Here is a 20,958-nt window from a genome sequence, read left to right as displayed (position 1 = left end):
ACCACTCGAAATCTACCCGAGGCCCCCGGGACCTCAACCAAACATGCCAACAAGTCATATAACCCAATATGAACTTAGTTGAACCTTCGAATCACTCAAACAATACCAAAACACCGATTATACCCGGATTCAAGCCTATAGAACTTCTAAACTTCCGAATTCTACAAACGATGCCAAATCATACCAAACCACGCCCGATTGACCTAAAATTTTGTACACAAGTCATATTCAACATTACGGACCTACTCCAACTTCCGGAATCGGAATCCGATCCCGATATCAAAAAGTCACCCCCCTCCCCCCGGGTCAAACTTCCAAAAATTCGACTTTCGTTATTTCAAGCTTAAATTAGCTACAGACCTCGAATTCACAGTCCGGACACGCTCCTAAGTCAAAAATCACCCAACGGATCTAAACGTAACTGACGGAACTCCATTCCGGAGTCGTCTTCACACCATTCCAACTACTGTCAAAAATCTTAAGACTTAAGCTTCCGTTTTAAGGACTAAGTGTCCCAAAACACTCCGAAATCAAAACAAGACCTCCCGGTAAGTCACAAAAGCAGATACAGATACGGGGAATGAAGTAAATAGGGGATCGGGGCTAATTCGCTCAAAACGAACGGCCGAGTCGTTACATCCTCCCCTACTTAAACATACGTTCGTCCTTGAACGTGCCAAGAGTTGTTTCCAAGCCACCAAATCACTATTCCATCTTACCACGCACGCACTCGGGGGTGATCCTATGTCACCCTATCCCATATAGGTCTGATAACACCACATAACTGAAATTTCTTAATTCTACCTAGCCACAAGCCTTAGAATCCAATTTCCAACATCCGGAATTTCTTATAAGGTCAGAATCCCGCAACCTATACACTGTATAAGTCTGAAACAAGTTGTACCAAAAGCTGTAACCATAACTCAAATACTCAAAACTTCAAATACCACATAGCTCAAATGCTCGAAGCAATGATTTCTAATCACCGTAGCTGCTCGAAACAACCCCATGCCGGTAATAAACCTCATATCAAACAAGACTCCATTCTAAAACCTTTGTACACCACCGATGATGAAAGAAACACGCAGAGACTCGTAACCATTCATCAGATCTATCAGTCGTGGAGCTCCCTTTCCTTCGGTAAGAGCCATAGCAAATTCCTAAGCCGACTTTCGATATAATCCTTCCAATTATGCCATAATCAAATCTGATAGCACCTATTCTAGATCCGACGACTTCATTTTATCAAATACCAGCTACTCTACTGACATGCCACACCAATTCTATCTAAGCCACAACCCGTGCAATCCGTGCACCAATAAGCAACATTCCAAATGTACTAAATCACGAAAATGACTCAAACAAGAGAATCGTCCAGTAAGCTCGACGGGTACCATCCCAACGCAATGCTAAAAATCCATTACACACCGTAGAACCATAACACATGAATCTAACACAAGGATCATATCTCAACATAACTCTGTCGCAATGCGCGACCCCATCCAAACACTGATCCATATGAAATACCTCAGCCAACATGCTCAAAATCAATAACCACGCGTAATCCGACATCAAGTACTCAAAGAGAATTTCCATAACCCTGGAAAAGCAAATGACACAATTCCACACAAACTCGAAAGAGCGTAACCAATGCGCAACCACTCATGCATCACCCAAATACCCATCTCGCGCAATGTCCGCTATAAGGCCCCTAATAGAACTGCACTATGGGTGCATACAACCAACGAATCACAACCCCTCACAGCATAGAAGAGTAACTCATCGAACATATCAAAACACGAATAAGCTCAACAATAACCGAATGGCACATCCCTCAAAAATAGCAGTATGGAGCCAACCAATTCGACTCGGTGTAGAATACACATCCTAATTGGGCCTACCAATGGACCCCCAAATCAACTCCGGGAACCCACACATGGATAAATAACTCTCTGAAAGCCCACAATGACTGAATCATAACACATACTATCGTCTAGCTAGCTTCGGCCATGACTTCACATTCCACAACCATGGAAACAACCTGCTCTTGAGAACTCCCAGTCTCCAAATCCATATAACACACGAATCCCATATCTGATCCCAACTCCACCGCCAGAATATCTAACATATCTCTCATACACGATCATCCCACGAGGAATACTCCTAAAATTCTTCCGTGCCACATAGCAAAATTGAATATCAGCAGTCGATCAACCAGGATAGTACCGCAATACCAATAAACATCCGTAAATCAAAACACAATGCCCCTTTCAACCGCGCACCCCTCTCAAGGATTACCGAGCAACTATAACATTCATCTAAATATACAACACTGACCATTCTGTCCAGAATTCGTGAACTTGCCTTCAAGAATGAACTGTCACCTTGTACATGTAAATCTTAATCCCGCACAACACACCACATCTATCATGCCATCACCATACTGGTCTAGCCTACTACCCAATTATCCTATTTACTTCGAGTTTCTTCTGAATTATCCTCAATTTGATACTTCTCCTTGTCCGAACTCTACGATCCTTACCCAAAGCTCACTACAAGATACCCTAACATAAACCACACCACCATAAGGCCCGTAAGCCATTGTACTCTTCTTAAGTACCTCCATAAATACCTCAACTGTAACGCTCACTCTGAAAATACCTTATGCAAATTTAAAATTATTCTTCTTACCTTTCTTATACTAAAATATAGAATCCATAATCATACAGAATTATCGCAAATCCCGACACCATTAAATATAATTTCAGATTCTAAATTGCACCGCCCAAACGGGCTGAAAGACACGTGCCTCATTAGCACAGCAACGCTCGAAGGGGTAACCCTACCTTAATACCACCGATCAAATTCACACTTCGTGTGCACTACATCCTTCAAAATAACAATTTAATCATTTCATGATTTTTCATAAAGTGCGATATAAATCGCATTCAAGAAAGTTTCTTACTCAAATCATCCTCGATATCAACCTTTGCAAGTCATAATCAATCAACAAGTATGCCTCAGCCCAAAAACTAATACCGTACAAAATCATGCAATCAAATCATAGATAGCAGACTCCCCCACTTGGCTCAAAGCCATATAACAAAATATTTGATAACTCACCATACCCAAGATAATATCTAAATTGACCATACTAAGCAATAAGAGATCTACTCTAGTCTCCAGACTCCCAATAGTCACCACGCATGACCGATATACACGGTCCACTATGACAGTATTGCCCACCGGCGTAGACACATGAACAGGTGAAACTAGAGACTCACAGGGCATATCTAGATAATGAACGAAATGCGAGGACACATATGAATAAGTGGGACCAAGGTAAAATAATACAAAGGCATCTCTATGGCAAACTAAGACAATACCTGCAATCGCAACATCCGAAGTAATGGCATATGGTCTGGCAGGGAGTGCATAGAAACGGGCCTGACCGCCACCTGATCGGCCTCCCCATCTAGGGATACCCCTAGCTAACTGAGCTCCACCCCGATCTGGCTGGGAGAGTGGTGAAGTAACTAGTGCCGAAGTCGAAGGCTGACTCCTCCACTGAGATGAACCTCCTGAAAGGCGGGGACAATGCCTCATGATATGACCCAAATCTCCGCACTCAAAGTAACCTCTCTCTGCAAATGACGGTGGGAACTGAAGGGAACCCCGAGCACCAGAATAACTGCTAGAAGGTCCTGACACAGATGAACCTTGAGCTGATGGTGCATGAGACGAACTCTGAGCCGGTAGTGCACCAAATTAAGACTGGCCCCTGCTGATAGCTGTGTGCATCATGGCCAGATGATGCACCACGGTGAACCGGGCGAGTCGTCTGAGCATGTCTGAAAGGACGACCCCTACCGTGGTGGAACTAACCACCAGAAGGAACATCGTTGAATCCACCCTGTCCACGAGGCCTCTTGGCCTCCCTCTCAACCCGTTCCTGGCCGCGAACCATCTCAATATGACGAGCAATATCGATAACCTCATCAAATGTAGCACCAGACACTCTCTCTCTAGTCATAAACAATCGTAGTTGAAAAGTGAGGCCATCTATGAACCTCCTTATCCTTTCCCTGTCTATGGGAACCAACCAGATAGCATTACTGGCCAACTCTAAAAATCTCATCTCATACTGCGTCACGGACATATCACCTTGATGAAACTGCTCGAACTGCCTGCGCAGCTCCTCCCTGCGGGACTGAGGCACGAACTTCTCCAGAAAGGGAATGAGAACTCCTGTTAGGTAAGGGGTGCTACGTCGATCGGCCTACGCCTCTCGTAAGCCTCCCACCAACTGAAGGCAGCCCCAGAGAATTGAAAAGTAGTGAACGAGGCTTCTCTAGAATATCGGTTGTACTGAGTATCCTCTGACACCTGTCCAAGAAGCCCTGCACATTCTCTCCCTCTGCACCACTGAAAGATTGAGGCTGGAGGCTCCCAAACCTCTCCAATCTATGCTGCTCATCTTCAATCATAGCAGGAACCACATAATCCTGAGCAGCTACAACTGGCTGGGCTGGTAGTGTCCCCGGTGTTTGGAGTCCCTGTCCACCTGCTCTGGTGTGCGGGGGCGGGAGTCTGAGTGCCTCCCCCGGCCTGAGAAGTCGTTGTTGTGTCCGAAATAGAGAGCGCCTGAGCAAGACTGGTGCACATGGTCAGAATTTGAGCTAAGGCCTCCTGAAGGCCTGTAATCACAATGGGCACAGGTGGTGCATGAGCTAGTCCCACATGCTCATCCACAGCTGGAGCCTGCTCTTGAACTGGGTCAACGGGTGGATCTGCAGGTGCTTCCCTAGTTGCAGTGCTAGCCGCACCTCTTCCCCTACCGCAACCTCGGCCTCTCGCGGCCCTGAATGGTGGTACTGGTGGTTGTCTATCCTGCCATGTAGTACGCGTCCTCACCATCTGTGAGAGAATTAGAACAACAGAAATTTAGTTACCAGAATCAAAAGATTCTCACGACTATAATTTAAGAATGTTAAGTTTCCTAATAGTTTGACAGCCTCTCGAAGATAAGTACAGACGTCTCTGTACCGATCCTCAAGACTCTACTAAACCTGCTCATGACTCGTGAGACCTATGTAACCTAGGCTCTGATACTAACTTGTCACGACTCAAAATCTAACCGTCGTGATGGAGACTATCGTGGAACTAGGCAAGCCACAACTCAACATCTCAACACAGAAAATTTTTTGAACATAAAGACGGAACCAATTTAATAATTTAGGAAAGCCTTTTTGAAAACAGAAATCTCCAAAATACGATACAATCCATCCCAAAATCGGGGTGTCACAGAGTACATGAGCTTCTAAATCAGAATACAGTCCACTACAGTGTCTAGAGAAATAAACTGAAACTACAACTAGTGATAAAGAAAGAGAGTCAAAGTTTGCGAACGCCGTGCAGCTACCTTGGTAGTCTCCGAACTCTGAAGTCGCAATCAGCAACCGCAGTCGTGACCAAAAATGCCTGGATCTACACACGAGGTACAGGGAGTAACGTGAGTACATCCAACTCAGTAAGTAACAAGTCCAAACTTTGGACTGAAAGGTAGTGACAAACTCAACCGGTGCAGATAAATAGAAATAACTAAACAGAAACGTAGGCATGCTTTCAAATTAAATAGGCAACTCAAAATAGTAAAGTGAAGTAGATCCGAACAGTGTAAAGAATATAAGTAAGTTATCTCTACATGCCAATGCACATGTTGTATGTGATGCACCATGTTGTCAGCCTCATATGCTCACACTCTCGAATGCTCAACCATTCGGTACTGTATATGGCCCATACGGCCCAGGGAAGATCCATCCCGGAATATATACATCACTGACTATAAGTCACCTAGTACCGAGGAAGGCCAATCCAGCTTTGTGGAGAAGATCCATCTCCAGGTATCAAGTACTTCGGACAAGATCCCTGTCCAGGGAAGATCCTTCCCTCAATAATATCAACCGCGCTCACTGGGGGTATGTACAGACTCCGGAGGGGCTCCTACAACCCAAGTGCTATCATAAAATCAGTATAACCGATGTGGCGTGCAGCCCGATCCCACAACTGTCACTCATAATCATGCTCTCAGCCTCACTCAGTTATCAATCTCACTCACGGGCTCATAATATCATGAAAACTAGCCCGAAACAATGACATGATGTATCAATAAATAACAACTGAGATGGAGATATGATATGAAATGCATGAACATGACTGAGTACATAATATCAATGAAATCAGTGAGATGACAGCAAGAAACAACCACTAGGGGTCCCCAACAGTACTCGCATAAAGCCTAAACATGATATCTAGCATGATTGACAACTCAATTACTTTATCACAAGATGAAAACACGGATATCAACAAATTAGAGTCATTATACAGTGACATGGAATCAACAAGGCCACCATTCTCATGGTGCACGCTCGCACGCCCGTCACTTGGCATGTGCGTCACCTCAATACCAATCTTATAGCACATAGTTTGGGGTTTCGAACCCTCAGAACCAATTTTGAAAGCGTTACTTACCTCAAACCGAGAAAATCCTACTCCGAAATGCCTTTGCCCCTCGAATCAGTCTCCAAACGCCCCAAATCTAGCCACAAGCAGTACGGTATAATTAATATAGGCTAAATGAATAAATTCTACAAGAAAAATATAAAATTATAAGCCAAAATCCGAAATAGGCTCGACCTGGCCCCGGGCCCACGCCTGGAAATCTGACCAAAGTCACAAAACCTGAAATCCCATTCACTCACGAGTCTAACCATACCAAATTTATCAAAATACGACACCATTTGGTCATCCAAATCCCCAAAATCCACTCTCCAATTCTCAAGCCCTAAACCCCCAAATTTCACTTCAAATTCTCACTAACTAGGTGGGGAAATCAGTGGTGAAATAAGTTTTATGATCCAAGAGTACAAGAAGCTTACCTCAATAATCACCTCGGAAATCTTCTCCAAAATCGCCTAAGTTCGAGTCCAAAATGTTGAAATAAGGCTAAAATCGCGAACCCTTGCTTTTAAACCTTCTGACTAGACTTTTCGCATCTGCGGACCTATTGTCGCACCTGCGACGCCGCATCTACGGTGAAAAATGTCGCTTCTGTAGAAGTCACTTGCACCTCTAGGGCCTGCACCTGCGCTCCAGGTTCTGCACCTGCGAACGCGCATCTGCGGCCCTGGCCTCACTTCTGCGGAGTCACTCTATCCTAGCTTCCCCCGCACCTGCGTCCACTTGTCCGCATCTGCGCTACCGCAAGTGCGGGAAATTCTTCGCACCTGTGACCCCTGTCCTTCATGGCCTTGCCCGCATCTGCGATTTATGCCACGCTTCTGCGTGCTCACACCTGCGGTGCCCACTCTGCAAGTGCTGTTACACAAGTTGCAGCAGCTCTTCAACTGTTTCATCAACTCAAAATTCAAGTCCGTTAACCACCCAAAATCTACTCGAGGCCCCCGGGACCTCAACCAAACATGCCAAAAAGTCATATAACCCAATACGAACTTAGTCAAACCTTTGAATCACTCAAAACAACACCAAAACACTGATTACACCTGGATTCAAGCCTATAGAACTTCTAAACTTCTGAATTCTACAAAGATACCGAATCATACCAAACCATGCCCGATTGACCTCAAATTTTTCACACAAGTCATATTCAACATTATGGACCTACTTCAACTTTCGGAATCGGAATCCGACCCCAATATCAAAAAGTCAACCGCTCGATCATACTTCTAAAAATTCAACTTTCGCCATTTCAAACCTAAATCAGCTACAGACCTCGAATTTACAGTTCGGACATGCTCTTATGTCCAAAATCACCCAACTGAGCTAACAGAACTCCATTTGAGAGTCATCTTCATACCATTCTGACTACGGTCAAAAATCCTAAGACTTAAGCTTCTGTTTTAGGGACTTAGAGTCCCAAAACACTCCAAAACCAAAACAAGACCTCCCGGCAAGTCACATAAGCAAACACAGATATGGGGAATGTAATAAATATGGGGATCGGGGCTAATTCGCTCAAAACGACCTGCCGAGTTGTTACAATTAGTCCATTTGAGTTGTTGCGGTGAGTTGGAGAGGTTGTTTATGAGCTTGCCTTACCTCCCTGTCTAGCAGGTTTTCATCCGGTATTCCATGTTTCTATGCTCCGGAGGTATCACGGTGATCCGGCTCATGTGTTGGATTTCAGCTCAGTCCAGTTGGACAAAGATATATCTTATCTTGAGGAGCCAGTGGCTATTTTGGACAGGCAGGTTCAAAAGCTGAGGTCAAAGAACATTGCTTCCGTGAAGGTTTAGTGGAGGGGTTAGCCGATCGAGGAGGTGACTTGGGAGACCGAGCATAATATGCGCAGCCATTATCCTCATATTTTCACCACTTTAGGTATGTCTCTATGCTCGTTCGAGGACGAACAATTATTTTAAGAGGGGGGATATAACGACCCGACCGGTAGTTTTGAGAGTAATAGCCCCGATTCCCTATTTACTATTTTTCCCGTATCTTTTTTCTGCTCATGTGACTTGCCGAGAGGTTTTGTTTGTGGTTTTGGAGTGTTTTGGGACACTTAGTCCCTAAAACGGAAGCTTAAGCCTTAGAATTTTTACCGTAGATGGAACTGTATGAAGACGACTCTGGAATGGAGTTTTGTCGGTTCCGTTAGCTGCGTTGGGTGATTTTGGACTCAGGGGCGTGTCCGGATTGTGTTTTGGAGGTCTGTAGCTCATTTAGGTTTGAAATGGCGAAAGTCAAATTTTTGGAGATTTTGACCGGTAGTGAACTTTTTGATATCGGGGTTGGAATCTGATTCCGAAAGTTGGAGCAGGTCGGTAATGTTGAACATGACTTGTGTGCAAAATTTGGGATCAATCGGACATGGTTTGGTAGGTTTCAACATCGGTTGTAGAAATTGGAAGTTTCAAGTTCATTAAGTTTGAATCGGAGGGTGATTCGTATTTGTAGCGTTGTTTGATGTGATTTGAGGGCTCGACTAAGTTCATATGGTATTTTAGGACTTGTTGGTATGTTTGGTTGAGGTGTTTCGGATGCTTAACGGATTGAATTTGGACTTATGTAAATTGCTGAAGTTTCTGGTTTCTGGTGTTTTCACGCCTGCGGAGACTCACACGTGCGGAAGGAGGAGCGCAGGTGCGGTTTGGTCAAGCTTGGGCTGTGGAGAATAGATGCGGAGGGTGTTCCGCATGTGCGAACTCGCACCTGCGCTTGGAGGGTCGCAGAAGCGGACGCGGGAGTTTGAAGTTGGTCCGCAGAAGCAGGTTTTGTTGCGCATAAGCGGGGTTATGACCGCAGAAGCGGTTGTGCAGCTTAGTGGCCTCCACAAATGCAAGGGGCGTACTACAAAAGCGGTGCCGCATAAGCGGTTAATGTGATCGCAGAAGCGAGAAGCCTGGGCAGTGTTTAAAACCGAAGGGCTTCGTGATTTTTGTCATTTTGGACTTTGCAAACTCGGTTTAGGGCGATTGTTTAGAGCATTTTCGAGGGATTTCTTGTGGTAAGTCCCTTGTGTTTATTTTTTATCAATAATCTTGCTTCCCCATTTATTTTTTCACCTAGTTAGTATGTATTTAAGGTGGAAATTGGGAGTTGGAGGTTAGGGATTTGGAGTTGATTTGAGGAATTGAGTAGCGAATTGGTATCGGATTTTGGTAATTTTGGTATGGGTGAACTCGTGGTCAAGTGAGTGTTCGTATTTTGTGACTTTTACCTGATTCCGAGACGTGGGCCCGGGTCGACCTTTTAGGATGGATTTCGGATTTTTTGTTAAAGTCTTGATTTCATTAATTAGATTAGTCTATTATAGTTGTATTTATGATATGTAATTATTTTTGGGAAAGGCATTGTTTCCGATTGATTGAGCTTGGTTCGAGGTAAGTGGCTTGCCTAACCTTGTGTGGGGGAAATCCCCTTAGGATTTGGTACTGTTGTGATATATGAGCGCCGTGTACATGAGGTGACGGGTGCGTACACGGGCTATTTGTTATAAAATTGGATTTTTCACTGAGTAGTGATCTGTTTTTCATTTTAATTGAGTTACATCAGCATGTGTAATTACCCTGTTTAGTCTAATATCCCATGTCTACATGCTTTAACTGCTTATTTGAACTCTGTACAGCATGCCTAATTGATTTCCTATTTTCCCTTGATATTTTATCAGTCTTAACTATAGAATTCTTGGTGTTAACTGTTGTATTTATCGATTTGAGCTGTGTATTTACTTTTGAGACTACGAAGTAATTCCTCGGGAGTTCTCCCTGCATATTTATTTTTGAGACTACGAGACGATTCCTCGGGAGTTCTCCCTGCACATTTACTTTTGAGACTACGAGGTAGTTCCTCGGGAGTTCTCCCCGCACATTTACTTTTTAGACTACGAGGCGGTTCCTCGGGAGTTCTAGGCGGTTCCTCGGGAGTTCTCCCTGCACATTTACTTTTGAGACTACGAGGCGGTCCCTCGGGAGTTCTCCCTGCATATTTACTTTTGATACTACGAGGCGGTACCTCGAGAGTTCTCCCTGTATATTTACTTTTGGGACTACGAGACGGTATCTCAGGAGCGCCCCTGTTGTTCTATCATTGTGCGGTGTTGTTATTGCTTTATGAATACTTGTTGTGGTCTTCTCCATTTTACTTCATTTTTATTATAGTATCTGTCTTATTATTATATCCCAGTAAGGCCCGGACCTAACCTCATCACTATTCTACCGAGGTTAGTCTTGGCACTTACTGGGTACCGTTGTGGTGTACTCATGCTACTCTTCTGCACATGTTTTGTGTGCTGATCCAGGTACTTCTTATCAGCCCCGCTACTAGCTGAGAGTGCTTGCTGCTGTACGGAGACTTCAAGGTATATCTGCCGCGTCCGCAGACCTCGGAGTCTCCCTCTATTCCCTCATATGTCATTTACAATCCTTACTTCTTTTATTAGATTCTGGTGTATAGAGATACTAGTTTCCTCTTGTAGCTTGTAACTTATAATTTTCCGGATTTTGGGAATACTGTGTATTATTAGAGTGTTGGTTATTGTAAATGCCAAGCGGCATTATTATCAGTTATTTAGTTATCTGTTACAGTTAGTTGTTAAGTTTTATTTTTATTTTTGTTATTTCCGCATCTTTGTTAGGCTTACCTAGTCGTAGAGATTAGGTGCCGTCACGACATCTTACGGAGGAAGAATTGGGTCGTGACAAATAACTCCTCATGTTTCTTAAAGATAATTTTCTCTAATTAAAATGATGTTGATGGTGATGAATTGACTGCAGGAAAATATTCCTACAATAGAAAAATATTCATACGATAAGTATATCAAAGTGGGGAATGAAATTGAAAGAACAAACGAATCCCAAAATGTAGAACCTAGTTTAATGGAGGATGCAACATATTTTTATGGAGGATGCCTCGTGGTAGTGAGATAATATTATCATGATAACCTAAAGTATTTATAGTAATCATCTTTAATTAACAAAAAAGAGAATTTTAAGGGACTAATTATGGATACGTTTCTAAATTAGATTCCTTTTTTTATAGGTTCTTTGCCGTATTTTAGGGTATATATTTTATACATTTATTATGTTTATGTTGTGGAATATGTTATTAGTTTAAATGTTGTAAATTCTGAATTTTTTTATGAATCCATACCTAAACATGAAAATTTCCCTTCAAACTAAGTTTCACATAGTCCATTACCACGATCCACGGGTCAATTTTCGAGATTAACTGTATGTCACTCACATCGTCAGAGTATTTATTTATGGCAACTGAAGCCCGTTACTAGCTTCTTCATGTCTGTGTGCGCCTCTAAGCTAGTACAGGCCGTCTCTAAGCTCGTAAGAGAAAGTAAATCGAGCCCCACGCCATGACTCTGCTATCACTATACTCATCTCGCCGAACCTAAACTCTAATAATAATTTTTAGGCTTAACCAGCTCAATGATACTCTTGATATGGTGGGGGAAAAAAAGAATAGATCATCCATTATTAGCCGATAAAATGTATATATTTTGTGTATATTAATGTATAATATGCATATTTTATGTACATAATTAATGTATATTTTTTGTATTTGGCTAACAAAAATAATTATTTTTGGTTGACCGATCAACTGTGTAACTTATCCAAAAATATTCATAGAAGATCCACAAAAATCTAACCATGGAAATTCGTAAATTATTGATGTCAAATATTGCTCCCAGTATACTTTTATATGATGGCGACTGAGTATAGAGTTTACAAAAATGATTACACATTAGCTAAATATATACAGAGAATATACCAAAAATACCTTTAAAATATTACTTTTAACATACCATATCATTCCCATAAAAAAGCAAGATATTAAAGAGCCATTTGGTTCACAGACAAGTTATGCTGGAATTATAATGCAGGGATTGTAATATTAGGATTAATAATTTGTTGATGATTAATTGCACATACTTTCTTTTACGAATGTTTGATTCATAACATTGAAAATGAGATACATAATGTATAATAAAAAATAAAAATAAAACGTGTTAGGGCTAAATATACCCCCCACTGTTGAGTGTTGACTACGTTTTAATATCACCCTCCATTCTCCTTGGGTTAAAATGTGTTTCAGTTAAAAGGCTTTGGATAATATTGGAATTTTAATATTTAGTCGGCCAACACTTTGAACCCTGATCACTGGAGATACGCTTGTAGAACGCAATTGTATAAGGATAGCTATTTTGAACTCATAACAAAATTTATAGTATCAACCGGAAAGATCTGTCACACATTACAAGCTTGTTTTCTTTCTGAGTAACTTTTACTCCTGGACGATGAACTCCAGGTTTGTATATTATGTCATCGTTCCATTAAAAATAAAAATAAAAGAGAACTAGGCCATAACAATTGCAGTAATAAGAGAACTCAGGAAACAATTATGTGAAAAGAATGTCATTTGGGGAAGAATACATACAAATGAGTAGTGAATTATGGTTTCAAATAAAAAGGATGGGGAAAAGCAGAGAATATTCAGATATAAATTCAATAACAATTGTCTGCCTCATATAATGTTTTTTTAATAAGTAATCCAAGAAAAACAATAGTAATACATTATAGCACTTTTAAAGACATTTTGAGGTTTTTGTGTTATAAGTTATAATCACATGAAGCCAAGATCTACTCCCTCAACTGGCTGGAGCATCTGTAACTAGCCCTTGTTTCAGAAAAGAAATAGATTTCATCACAAATGAACATAGATAGAGGACACAACTGGAATGAGCAAGTGTTCGTCCTCATCTCTTGTCCTTGAAGGAAGTACAAAGAATACATCTTTCTGCTCTTGCAGGAAGGGACAGTAGCCTCGCTGCTAAGATCACAGCTCAAAGAAATGAGCGACTCTTGGACAGGTATCAACAATTATTTAAGAAAACAAGCTCCTAAGAGGAGCTTCTGATTCAGTTGTTAGAACATTGCCCTCTATAAAGGTTATGTTGTTTCATATAATCAATTACTTCATCGGCTGTCAAGTACTTCACTGAGAACCCTTTCGAGATGCAGTCCCTGACATGAGAATCAAAAGAAAGTTTGTCCAACAATTTATCCTGATTCAATTCATATCCTCCTAGCTAGTCATATTGAGAATTTTTACCTTAATCCCGTTGAACTGATTCCATTAGGCACTACTTCATCCACAACTTTGATATTTTTCTGCAAAATTAAATGTTACAGAACACAATATATTACATGCCTCCTCGACCATAACCTCACGTTCTCTTTTATTTGGGAAAGGAGGGAGGGGAAGGGGATGAAGCTGTCTCTGAATTATGGTATTTTAACATCTCAATAATGTCTACCACCAGTGGCAACCCCCATACAACAGCCAATCGTCTCAGTTAATGAGCTTAAAGAGAAAAAGGGACACCGATTTTGAGTTCCTAATAAAGTTACCTTATATTCATTCAAAATATCATCACCGGCAATGATCTTTTCAACATCCTGACCACCTCTCCGGACACAAACCAAGCCAAAGTCTCTACATATGGTCCTGACCTATAAAATCAACAAATGAGCATATCCTATTTCTTCTACACAACACTTATAAGTGCATAACTTCAATCCAACATGAAGGAGGAAGTATTTCGCTTCTGATAAACCCCTTTAGATGAACTTACCTGCTCAGGTATCCAAACTCCAGGCGTGCTGAAAGATTCTAGCAGATCAGAACCACACACAAGCATGACCATGAGGTCTTCTGCAAGAAAAATAACCACTATTAGAACTTGCATGGAAGTTCGTAAGCATGACCATGAGGTCTTCTGCAAGAAAAATAACCACTATTAGAACTTGCATGGAAGTTCGTAAGCTACAATAGAATTAAACGAAAATTTCACTTGGATAGATAATATAAGTTTACAATGTGAACTAGCTAATTATTCCCTGCCTTACAGATAGAATGGCTTGTTCTTTTTTGCATGGTTTCTTATGGTTGCACAAGGACTAAGTAATAGTTTATTAGGTAGTAACTAGCATGTGCATCGATTTACGATAAGTGGGAATGTGGGACAAAAAGTTAGGTGATGGACTATGGTTGCTCAATTAATCTGTAAAAGTAGGAGTAACTGGACTTGCCATTATGTACAATAAGTGATGAAATATAAATTCTACGAAGTGAACATCAAATTGGCAGAACCGAATGGAGAATATGACATTTGATTTGAAGCATAGAAAGTACACATATTTACACAACAAAGCTACCTCCACAGAGAAATGTACTGCACAGTGATCTATTAACTAAATGCTCAAACAAAGATAAAGCAAGGCTTCAATACCTTAAGCACATTCTTTTTGTTCCAGTTTGGTTCAATTTCATTCTTCATTTTTTTATATTTGTTTGGTTGGGAAAATAGTATCGTCTGACTTTTCCTCAACTATAACCTGGTAAAACAAAATATATATGCTAAGCATGCCGCTGTCCCCAAGTTCTGAGCATTATTGCCAGCTAACCTACTACTACAATAGTCTTTACTCCATCCCTTGAACCAACTACCAAAATCATCCAAGGGGAATTGCGAGCAAGAACATGGAGGTGAAAGCCCGCCAGTTGGTGGACAAGGAATATTTGCTTATATGAGATGCAACTGAAGCAACCTCTTCAAAGTAAATCCAGAGTGCTAAGAAATTGCAAAACCAATGTTAGAGTTTGATGATTTGACACCACATACAGGAAATTTACCATGTTGTATGCTGGATAAGATGGAGGTGTCAACAATGAGTTCTAACTTCTACCACTTCCTGTAAGTTTACACAAATGGCCCTCATAAACCAAAATTTTCTGAGTAGAGGAATAAAGTAATATTTTCTCTTCTTTTTCTTTTATTGGGGTCGGGTTGGAGGTTGGGAAGGGAGTAGATAAATATTCTTTCACTAAAGAAAGAAGTGAGGATTCATATCCTGGACCCCAACTTTGTTTGGGACTGAAGCTTAGTTGTAGTTGTTGTTGTAATACACATCTACACTGTCTCAAAAGTATGTACAAAGTCGTAGTAAAGAAAAGGATTTTTTATTTATAAAAACGAAAAGCTATTTTCGGCAGGACTGGAAAGTTTCTCCTGTAAACAATTGACCATCAGACTAAATTCCTATGGAAACTCTGCCAACACACACTGACTGATGTCAATAATGGACCTTACCACTGGATGACAAACTTCCACCACAGATAGCGGACTTTATTCTGGAGAGAACTGTCAATGTTCGTTGATAGCTATCCTGGCTTGCCTGTACAATTATTTTAAGCAAAATTAATTGATAGGATGAAGGTAATTAAGTTTGTATCAGACTGAAGCAGTGGTGTAAAATACATCAAATAACTAGGTGTCAGCAGCAATTATACCAAGTAGGATCCTAATATTACTCACATCAAAAAGGAAGGTTTTTGGGTTTCTTTTTCTGGAGGAGGAAGAGAGAGAGTGAGAGAGAGACCTCCCAGGGATCTGTCATAACGAATTCTGAGCTTTTACAAGCTAACTGGCACATTGCAACACGATGCTCGGCAGATATAAGACCCTGCAAAGATAGGGAGGCAATGCATTAACAATACCGCTTTTTCGTGCATTAGTAACATTGACACCAGAAGCAGAGCATGTTCAATCTTTTATATATAGTAGACCAGCAAAAATGTTAAACATAGCAAGAAACTACACCTCATGACTAAGAACAGTGCGTGTTAGTATAACATTGTGTCAGGTCCCAGACCACGAACAATATACACTAGTTCATAATGCAACAGCGTGAAGATCAGAAGCAAGTAATAATATAGCAAAGCTACTTGTACATTATTCCTTTTTATTATCTCATTTCCAGTTACACATTTTAAAGCAGTTTCACTGCCTGGAGATATGCTACATACCTTCTTCTTATATGCATCATTTACTGGTGACATATAACCTCCAATTACGCAGAACCCTTCTGAAGTCAATGCATCTCTTGCCAACTCTGAATCAATATTGCCAAAAGTTCAGCAAAACCCACTAAATCGATTAAATGAACTTCATAGTCTAACATCATATTCATTTTGAGCAGCTTATGTTCTTGAGGACTTATGACTACTTACATGGTTTTTTCACATTCATCTGAATAGAAAAAGGCCAAATACATACAGACACTTAAACTAGTCGAGAAATTTCATCTAGACACCTAAACTCAGCCCATGACCTATTGAACACTCAAACTTTGCTCAATTTGTACCTATTAGGCACAAAGTACTGAGACAATTAAAAGAGAGAGTGTGTAGTTCATGCGTAGATGACTCAACAATAAAAGTCATTCAAATACAGACACGTGGATTCAGTAGCCAAATAATCCAAAAAACAGAAAAAGAATTTGAGCCCCAAAAAAAAATGCCTTCTCCTTCCCAGAAGCCAACATGAAACCACACCCACAAACATTTACCCATCATCTCTTTTCACCGGTGAAATCAGACCGAGCAACACCAGTCAAAAGCTAAAATGCTCATCCTTTTCTTCCTCCGGCTGCTTCTTTGATTTTTTACCTCCACTTTTCTCTGTAAAAGGCCAGCCAATTATAGACCTCAACCATACGAGATTAGTAATTACTAGATTAGCACTAATTTGAATATTGCAGGGCAATTTTTATATTTCTAGAAATAGCAAGAAGAGTTGGTATGCAGTTCTAGTGTCTTCCACCAGAGACCTTTCTATCCAAATCTGATCATCTAAGTCTTATAAAAGTTCTGAAAATTTCTTTCCTATGTATGTTCTAGTTGCGCTAATATAGCTCGCAAAGTGTTCAGAGCCATCGCTCTCTGCCCCAAACGCCGTCATTTCTGCCATTGCCAGCCGCAGTATATGGAGAAAGTATGGCGTTTGCCAGAAAAAATGGATTTCGCACAACTGGCCGTTTTTAGTTTCTGGACCAAATGTCATCACAGTTTATTTCATTGCCGTTGATTTTGGATTTTAGGTGCTGGAGCTATATTTTTTGTGTCGAAATATATCACGAATTGTGATTTTGAGGGAAGAATAATAAAACGTTGGGGTCTGGAAGAAGTAGATACCGATGAGTGATGGGAAAAAAGGAAGTGCGTGTAAGTCAGCAAGAGAAACACTGTAGAGGTTAGATAGTACGTACCAAAACAGCGCAAGTGCATGTAAGTAGGAGGATTGAAACTTCCTGTGGATACAAGAACTACATATGTCCTTTTCCTAGAAGCAAAAGAGAGAGTTAGCAACAAGGCGGATCCAAAATTTAGTTTTAAAGAGTTTGCACTGAAAATCGTTGTACTTTTGATATTATAACAACAACAACAACAAAATCAACAAAAAACCCAGTCTACTTTTGATATTATGAGTTCAGATAAAAAACTTGTTGGAATTTTAGTGATACTTCACATATAAAATTTAAACTGTGTCGAAAATACTGGGTTCGATTGAACCCGCAACACGAAGGATGCATCCGCCTCTGGTTAGCATGTTCCTGTAGAATATACTGAGGAAGTAGGGTGAAGAAGAAATAGTAAAATAAAGTAAATCAAATCCAGGTATGCTGGCAAGTAGGTATATTAACATCTTGCTCTTTTTGCTTTTATGCATTAAGTCACCACTGAAGTTTTTCAACACTACTGCAGTTGTGAGAGCTGCCACATCGGAAAGTGGACTTGGAAACTACTCAATTTTACTTCCATTATAAAGCTTGTCCATTTCATGGTGATTGACCCATGCCCCTTTCAAACATAAATTACATTTGATTTCTGAAAATGATGTCAGACTCTATCATAAACAAGCACATTTCATGACAATTGGCAGCTGCAATGGAAGAGTGAGAAGTAAATAGGCAACTATAAAACAAGTCAGTCAACATTGAAGCTTGATGTGATAATCTACTAGATATTAAATCAGAAACTAAAAATTAGTGTTGAGTTAGTCAAAGATCATATAATAAACTTACTTCCTTTCCGGACTTGATTGCCCCTCCTCTTGTTTTATTAAATCTAAAGACAGCTTATCCCATGGTAAAGCAATATCAGTCATACCTATGAATTCAAATAAATCAGTTAGCACCAAAAAACGGGAAGAAAAAAAAAAAAAAGCATAACCACAACCAACAAATGGTGACTCACATCTGCTAGCATACTTTAAGAAAAAGCATATCAAAGAACAAGTAGAATAAGATTTTTCAAAATTAAACTAGTCCAACCCAATCTATGTTCAAATTTTTTTCTTTTTCTTATCAATGATTAGAATAGCTACTTTATACAGAAATCAATTCTTCTTTTTCTTTTTCCCTTTATTGATCAAGAATACTGCAATTAATTCAAGACGACAGATTCTGGGAGGGATCAAAAACAAAATTGACAAATAATAAGAAAACACCACTATATCAGAGTAACAAAATCACCTAAGTAAAATCCCGAGTATCATAGCTGAAAGGTCATAAAAGCTATATTATGAATATTGATAGGGTATCACTGCCTTTTAGATGCTTGATAATAATAATAAGGATTACCTTTTACATGAATACCTTTGGGTGTGTTTGGTATGAGGAAGGTCATTTTTCGTGAAAATACTTTCTATGACGAAATCATTTTCTGGTGTTTGGTAATGAAAACACTTTCCATCAAAATGGAGAAAATGACTTTCATCACTTATGAGCGGAAGTCATTCTCCATAGAACTATCTTGACTTTTAACTTTATATTACTTGCTCCAACTAACACTTAGACATCTATATGTATATAAAACAACTATTCTTCGATGAGATGTCAGCACCAAGTTGATTTGGCATTAAACGCGTGAGTTTGTGCGAATGCTTCAAATGCACCTGGTGCCTTTTCGACTTACTCTACCCTTTCATCTTCCTTTCTTTCTCCTATTTAAGAGTTCAGAGTCCTAGGTTCCATAGATGCATTTTGAAGGAAGATGAAAGGATCGAAAAGGCACTGATGCATTTGAAGCATTTACATAAATCTTAAACATTATGCTTAATAATGTACTGAAAAGGGATGGATAAGTAGGACACTGGATATATCACATACTTTGTATGCGGATGACACCCTATTGTTGTGCAGAGCTGATAAGGAACAAATATTGCATTCAAGAGTTGTGTTGCTGGCTTCTTTGCAAAGTCCTGAATATTAATATATGCAAAAGTTCAATCTTCTCTGTTAATGCTGATAATGAAATTGGATCCCTGGCAGATTTAATGGGTTGTAAAATTAAGAAGTTTCCAACTACTTTCTTGGGGCTACTACTGGGTGCAGAACCAAAAGATAACATGTATGGCAAGGAGTCACTGAGAAATAAGAGAGAAAGCTAGCACCCTGAAACAACAGTATTTTCCGGGGAAGGTTGACTTTGGTGAATAGTGTGCTGGATGGGATCCCGACATGCTTGATGTTTACTCCCAATTCCTACTAAAGTGGAGCAGCAAATTGATAGAATCAGTAGGGAGTTTTTCATGGACGGGGAGTGCAAACAAGAAGAAGCTCCCTCTTGTAAAGTGGAGCACACTAAGGAAGGAAGGGGGTTAGGAGTGAGGAACCTCAAGCTTCACAACAAAAGCTTGCTTTACAAATGGTTATGGGAGTTTAATGATGGCAAAGAAGTAACCTGGAAAAAACTAGTAGATATTAAATATGAAAGAGAGGGGAACTGGGCTCCTAAACCTGTAAAATCAACATATGGTTTACAGGGAAATGAACAGTCAAATCACCTTGGTCTTACAAAATATAACCCAGACTCACACAATTCAAACTTTAACCCAAAAAATTCCCGAAGGAAAAAGGTGATCGATAATAACTGTGGCAAGAAGCTACTTACCTGACCGGAAAATGGCCTTTGACAAGGTCTTTGAGCGCAGGAGTTACCCCAGCAGGTGAAAAATTCTATAAAAGATAGTTAATGGATTTGGGGGAATCGCGCATTAGCTTGATGATCCCTCTTTTCAACAAGTCTACTATGGCTTTGCACTTACTCCCTTTTGTGGGGCGAAGTGCACAAATAACCACTTTCAACGCCACTGTCTAAACTCTGTTCCTAAACACTTAGATCGCCCTTAAACTTGGCACGTTTTGTGTGTTTTGCACTCCATATTGGCGCGTGAATAGCTTAAATTAAGCTTTTTCTTATCTTTTTTCCCCTAAAATTTTTCAACGTATCTATGTTTTACATTTCAGCATATGGGCCCCATAATTTCACCCTCCTTCACTACTTTCCTCAGATTCTTTCATCTCCGCCTTCATCTATGGTGCCTTTTCTTCATTTTTGCAAGACCAACTAGGTCAATACTATATCACAATCTATGTTGTATTAAAAGCACGAATGACTTTAGCGAAATGTCATTCGATTTTTTTACACTCTAAAGATAGAGTTTATATGAGACAAAATAGTCATTTAATTATTTCCCTAAAATTTTGGACTTTGAAATCAACTAAAAATTTATTTATTAAA

The 20,958-nt window shown here is 40.2% G+C and overlaps 1 protein-coding gene across 3 annotated transcripts; it reads right to left on the bottom strand.

Moving 5' to 3' along the window:
- Positions 1-13,036: 13,036 nt before the first annotated feature.
- Positions 13,037-20,539, bottom strand: LOC107809265 (nicotinamide/nicotinic acid mononucleotide adenylyltransferase-like). Of its 3 annotated transcripts, NM_001325835.1 has the most exon segments (14): positions 13,067-13,556; positions 13,645-13,703; positions 13,944-14,045; positions 14,168-14,217; positions 14,219-14,241; positions 14,243-14,244; positions 15,686-15,696; positions 15,698-15,770; positions 15,975-16,058; positions 16,402-16,487; positions 17,643-17,716; positions 18,459-18,543; positions 19,545-19,636; positions 20,329-20,533. In NM_001325835.1, coding segments are annotated over 12 exon segments (753 nt in total). In that variant the 5' UTR covers positions 18,542-18,543; positions 19,545-19,636; positions 20,329-20,533; the 3' UTR covers positions 13,067-13,450.
- Between the last annotated feature and the right edge of the window lie 419 nt (positions 20,540-20,958).

Source organism: Nicotiana tabacum, chromosome 2 (assembly GCF_000715075.1).
Source record: "Nicotiana tabacum cultivar K326 chromosome 2, ASM71507v2, whole genome shotgun sequence".
Taxonomy (NCBI): Eukaryota; Viridiplantae; Streptophyta; class Magnoliopsida; order Solanales; family Solanaceae; genus Nicotiana; species Nicotiana tabacum.
This window is presented reverse-complemented; position numbering and strand designations above follow the sequence as displayed.

Bases quoted from the DNA above. Each gene is read 5' to 3' on its own strand.
- LOC107809265 (XM_016633866.2), bottom strand. From the start codon at position 18,541: ATGACTGATATTGCTTTACCATGGGATAAGCTGTCTTTAGATTTAATA. The intron at 16,059-16,401 runs GTATGTAGCATA...CTATCTTTGCAG, and splicing joins ATGATGCATATAAGAAGAAG to GGTCTTATATCTGCCGAGCA. The intron at 15,771-15,974 runs GTCTCTCTCTCA...ATAATTGTACAG, and splicing joins TTATGACAGATCCCTGGGAG to GCAAGCCAGGATAGCTATCA.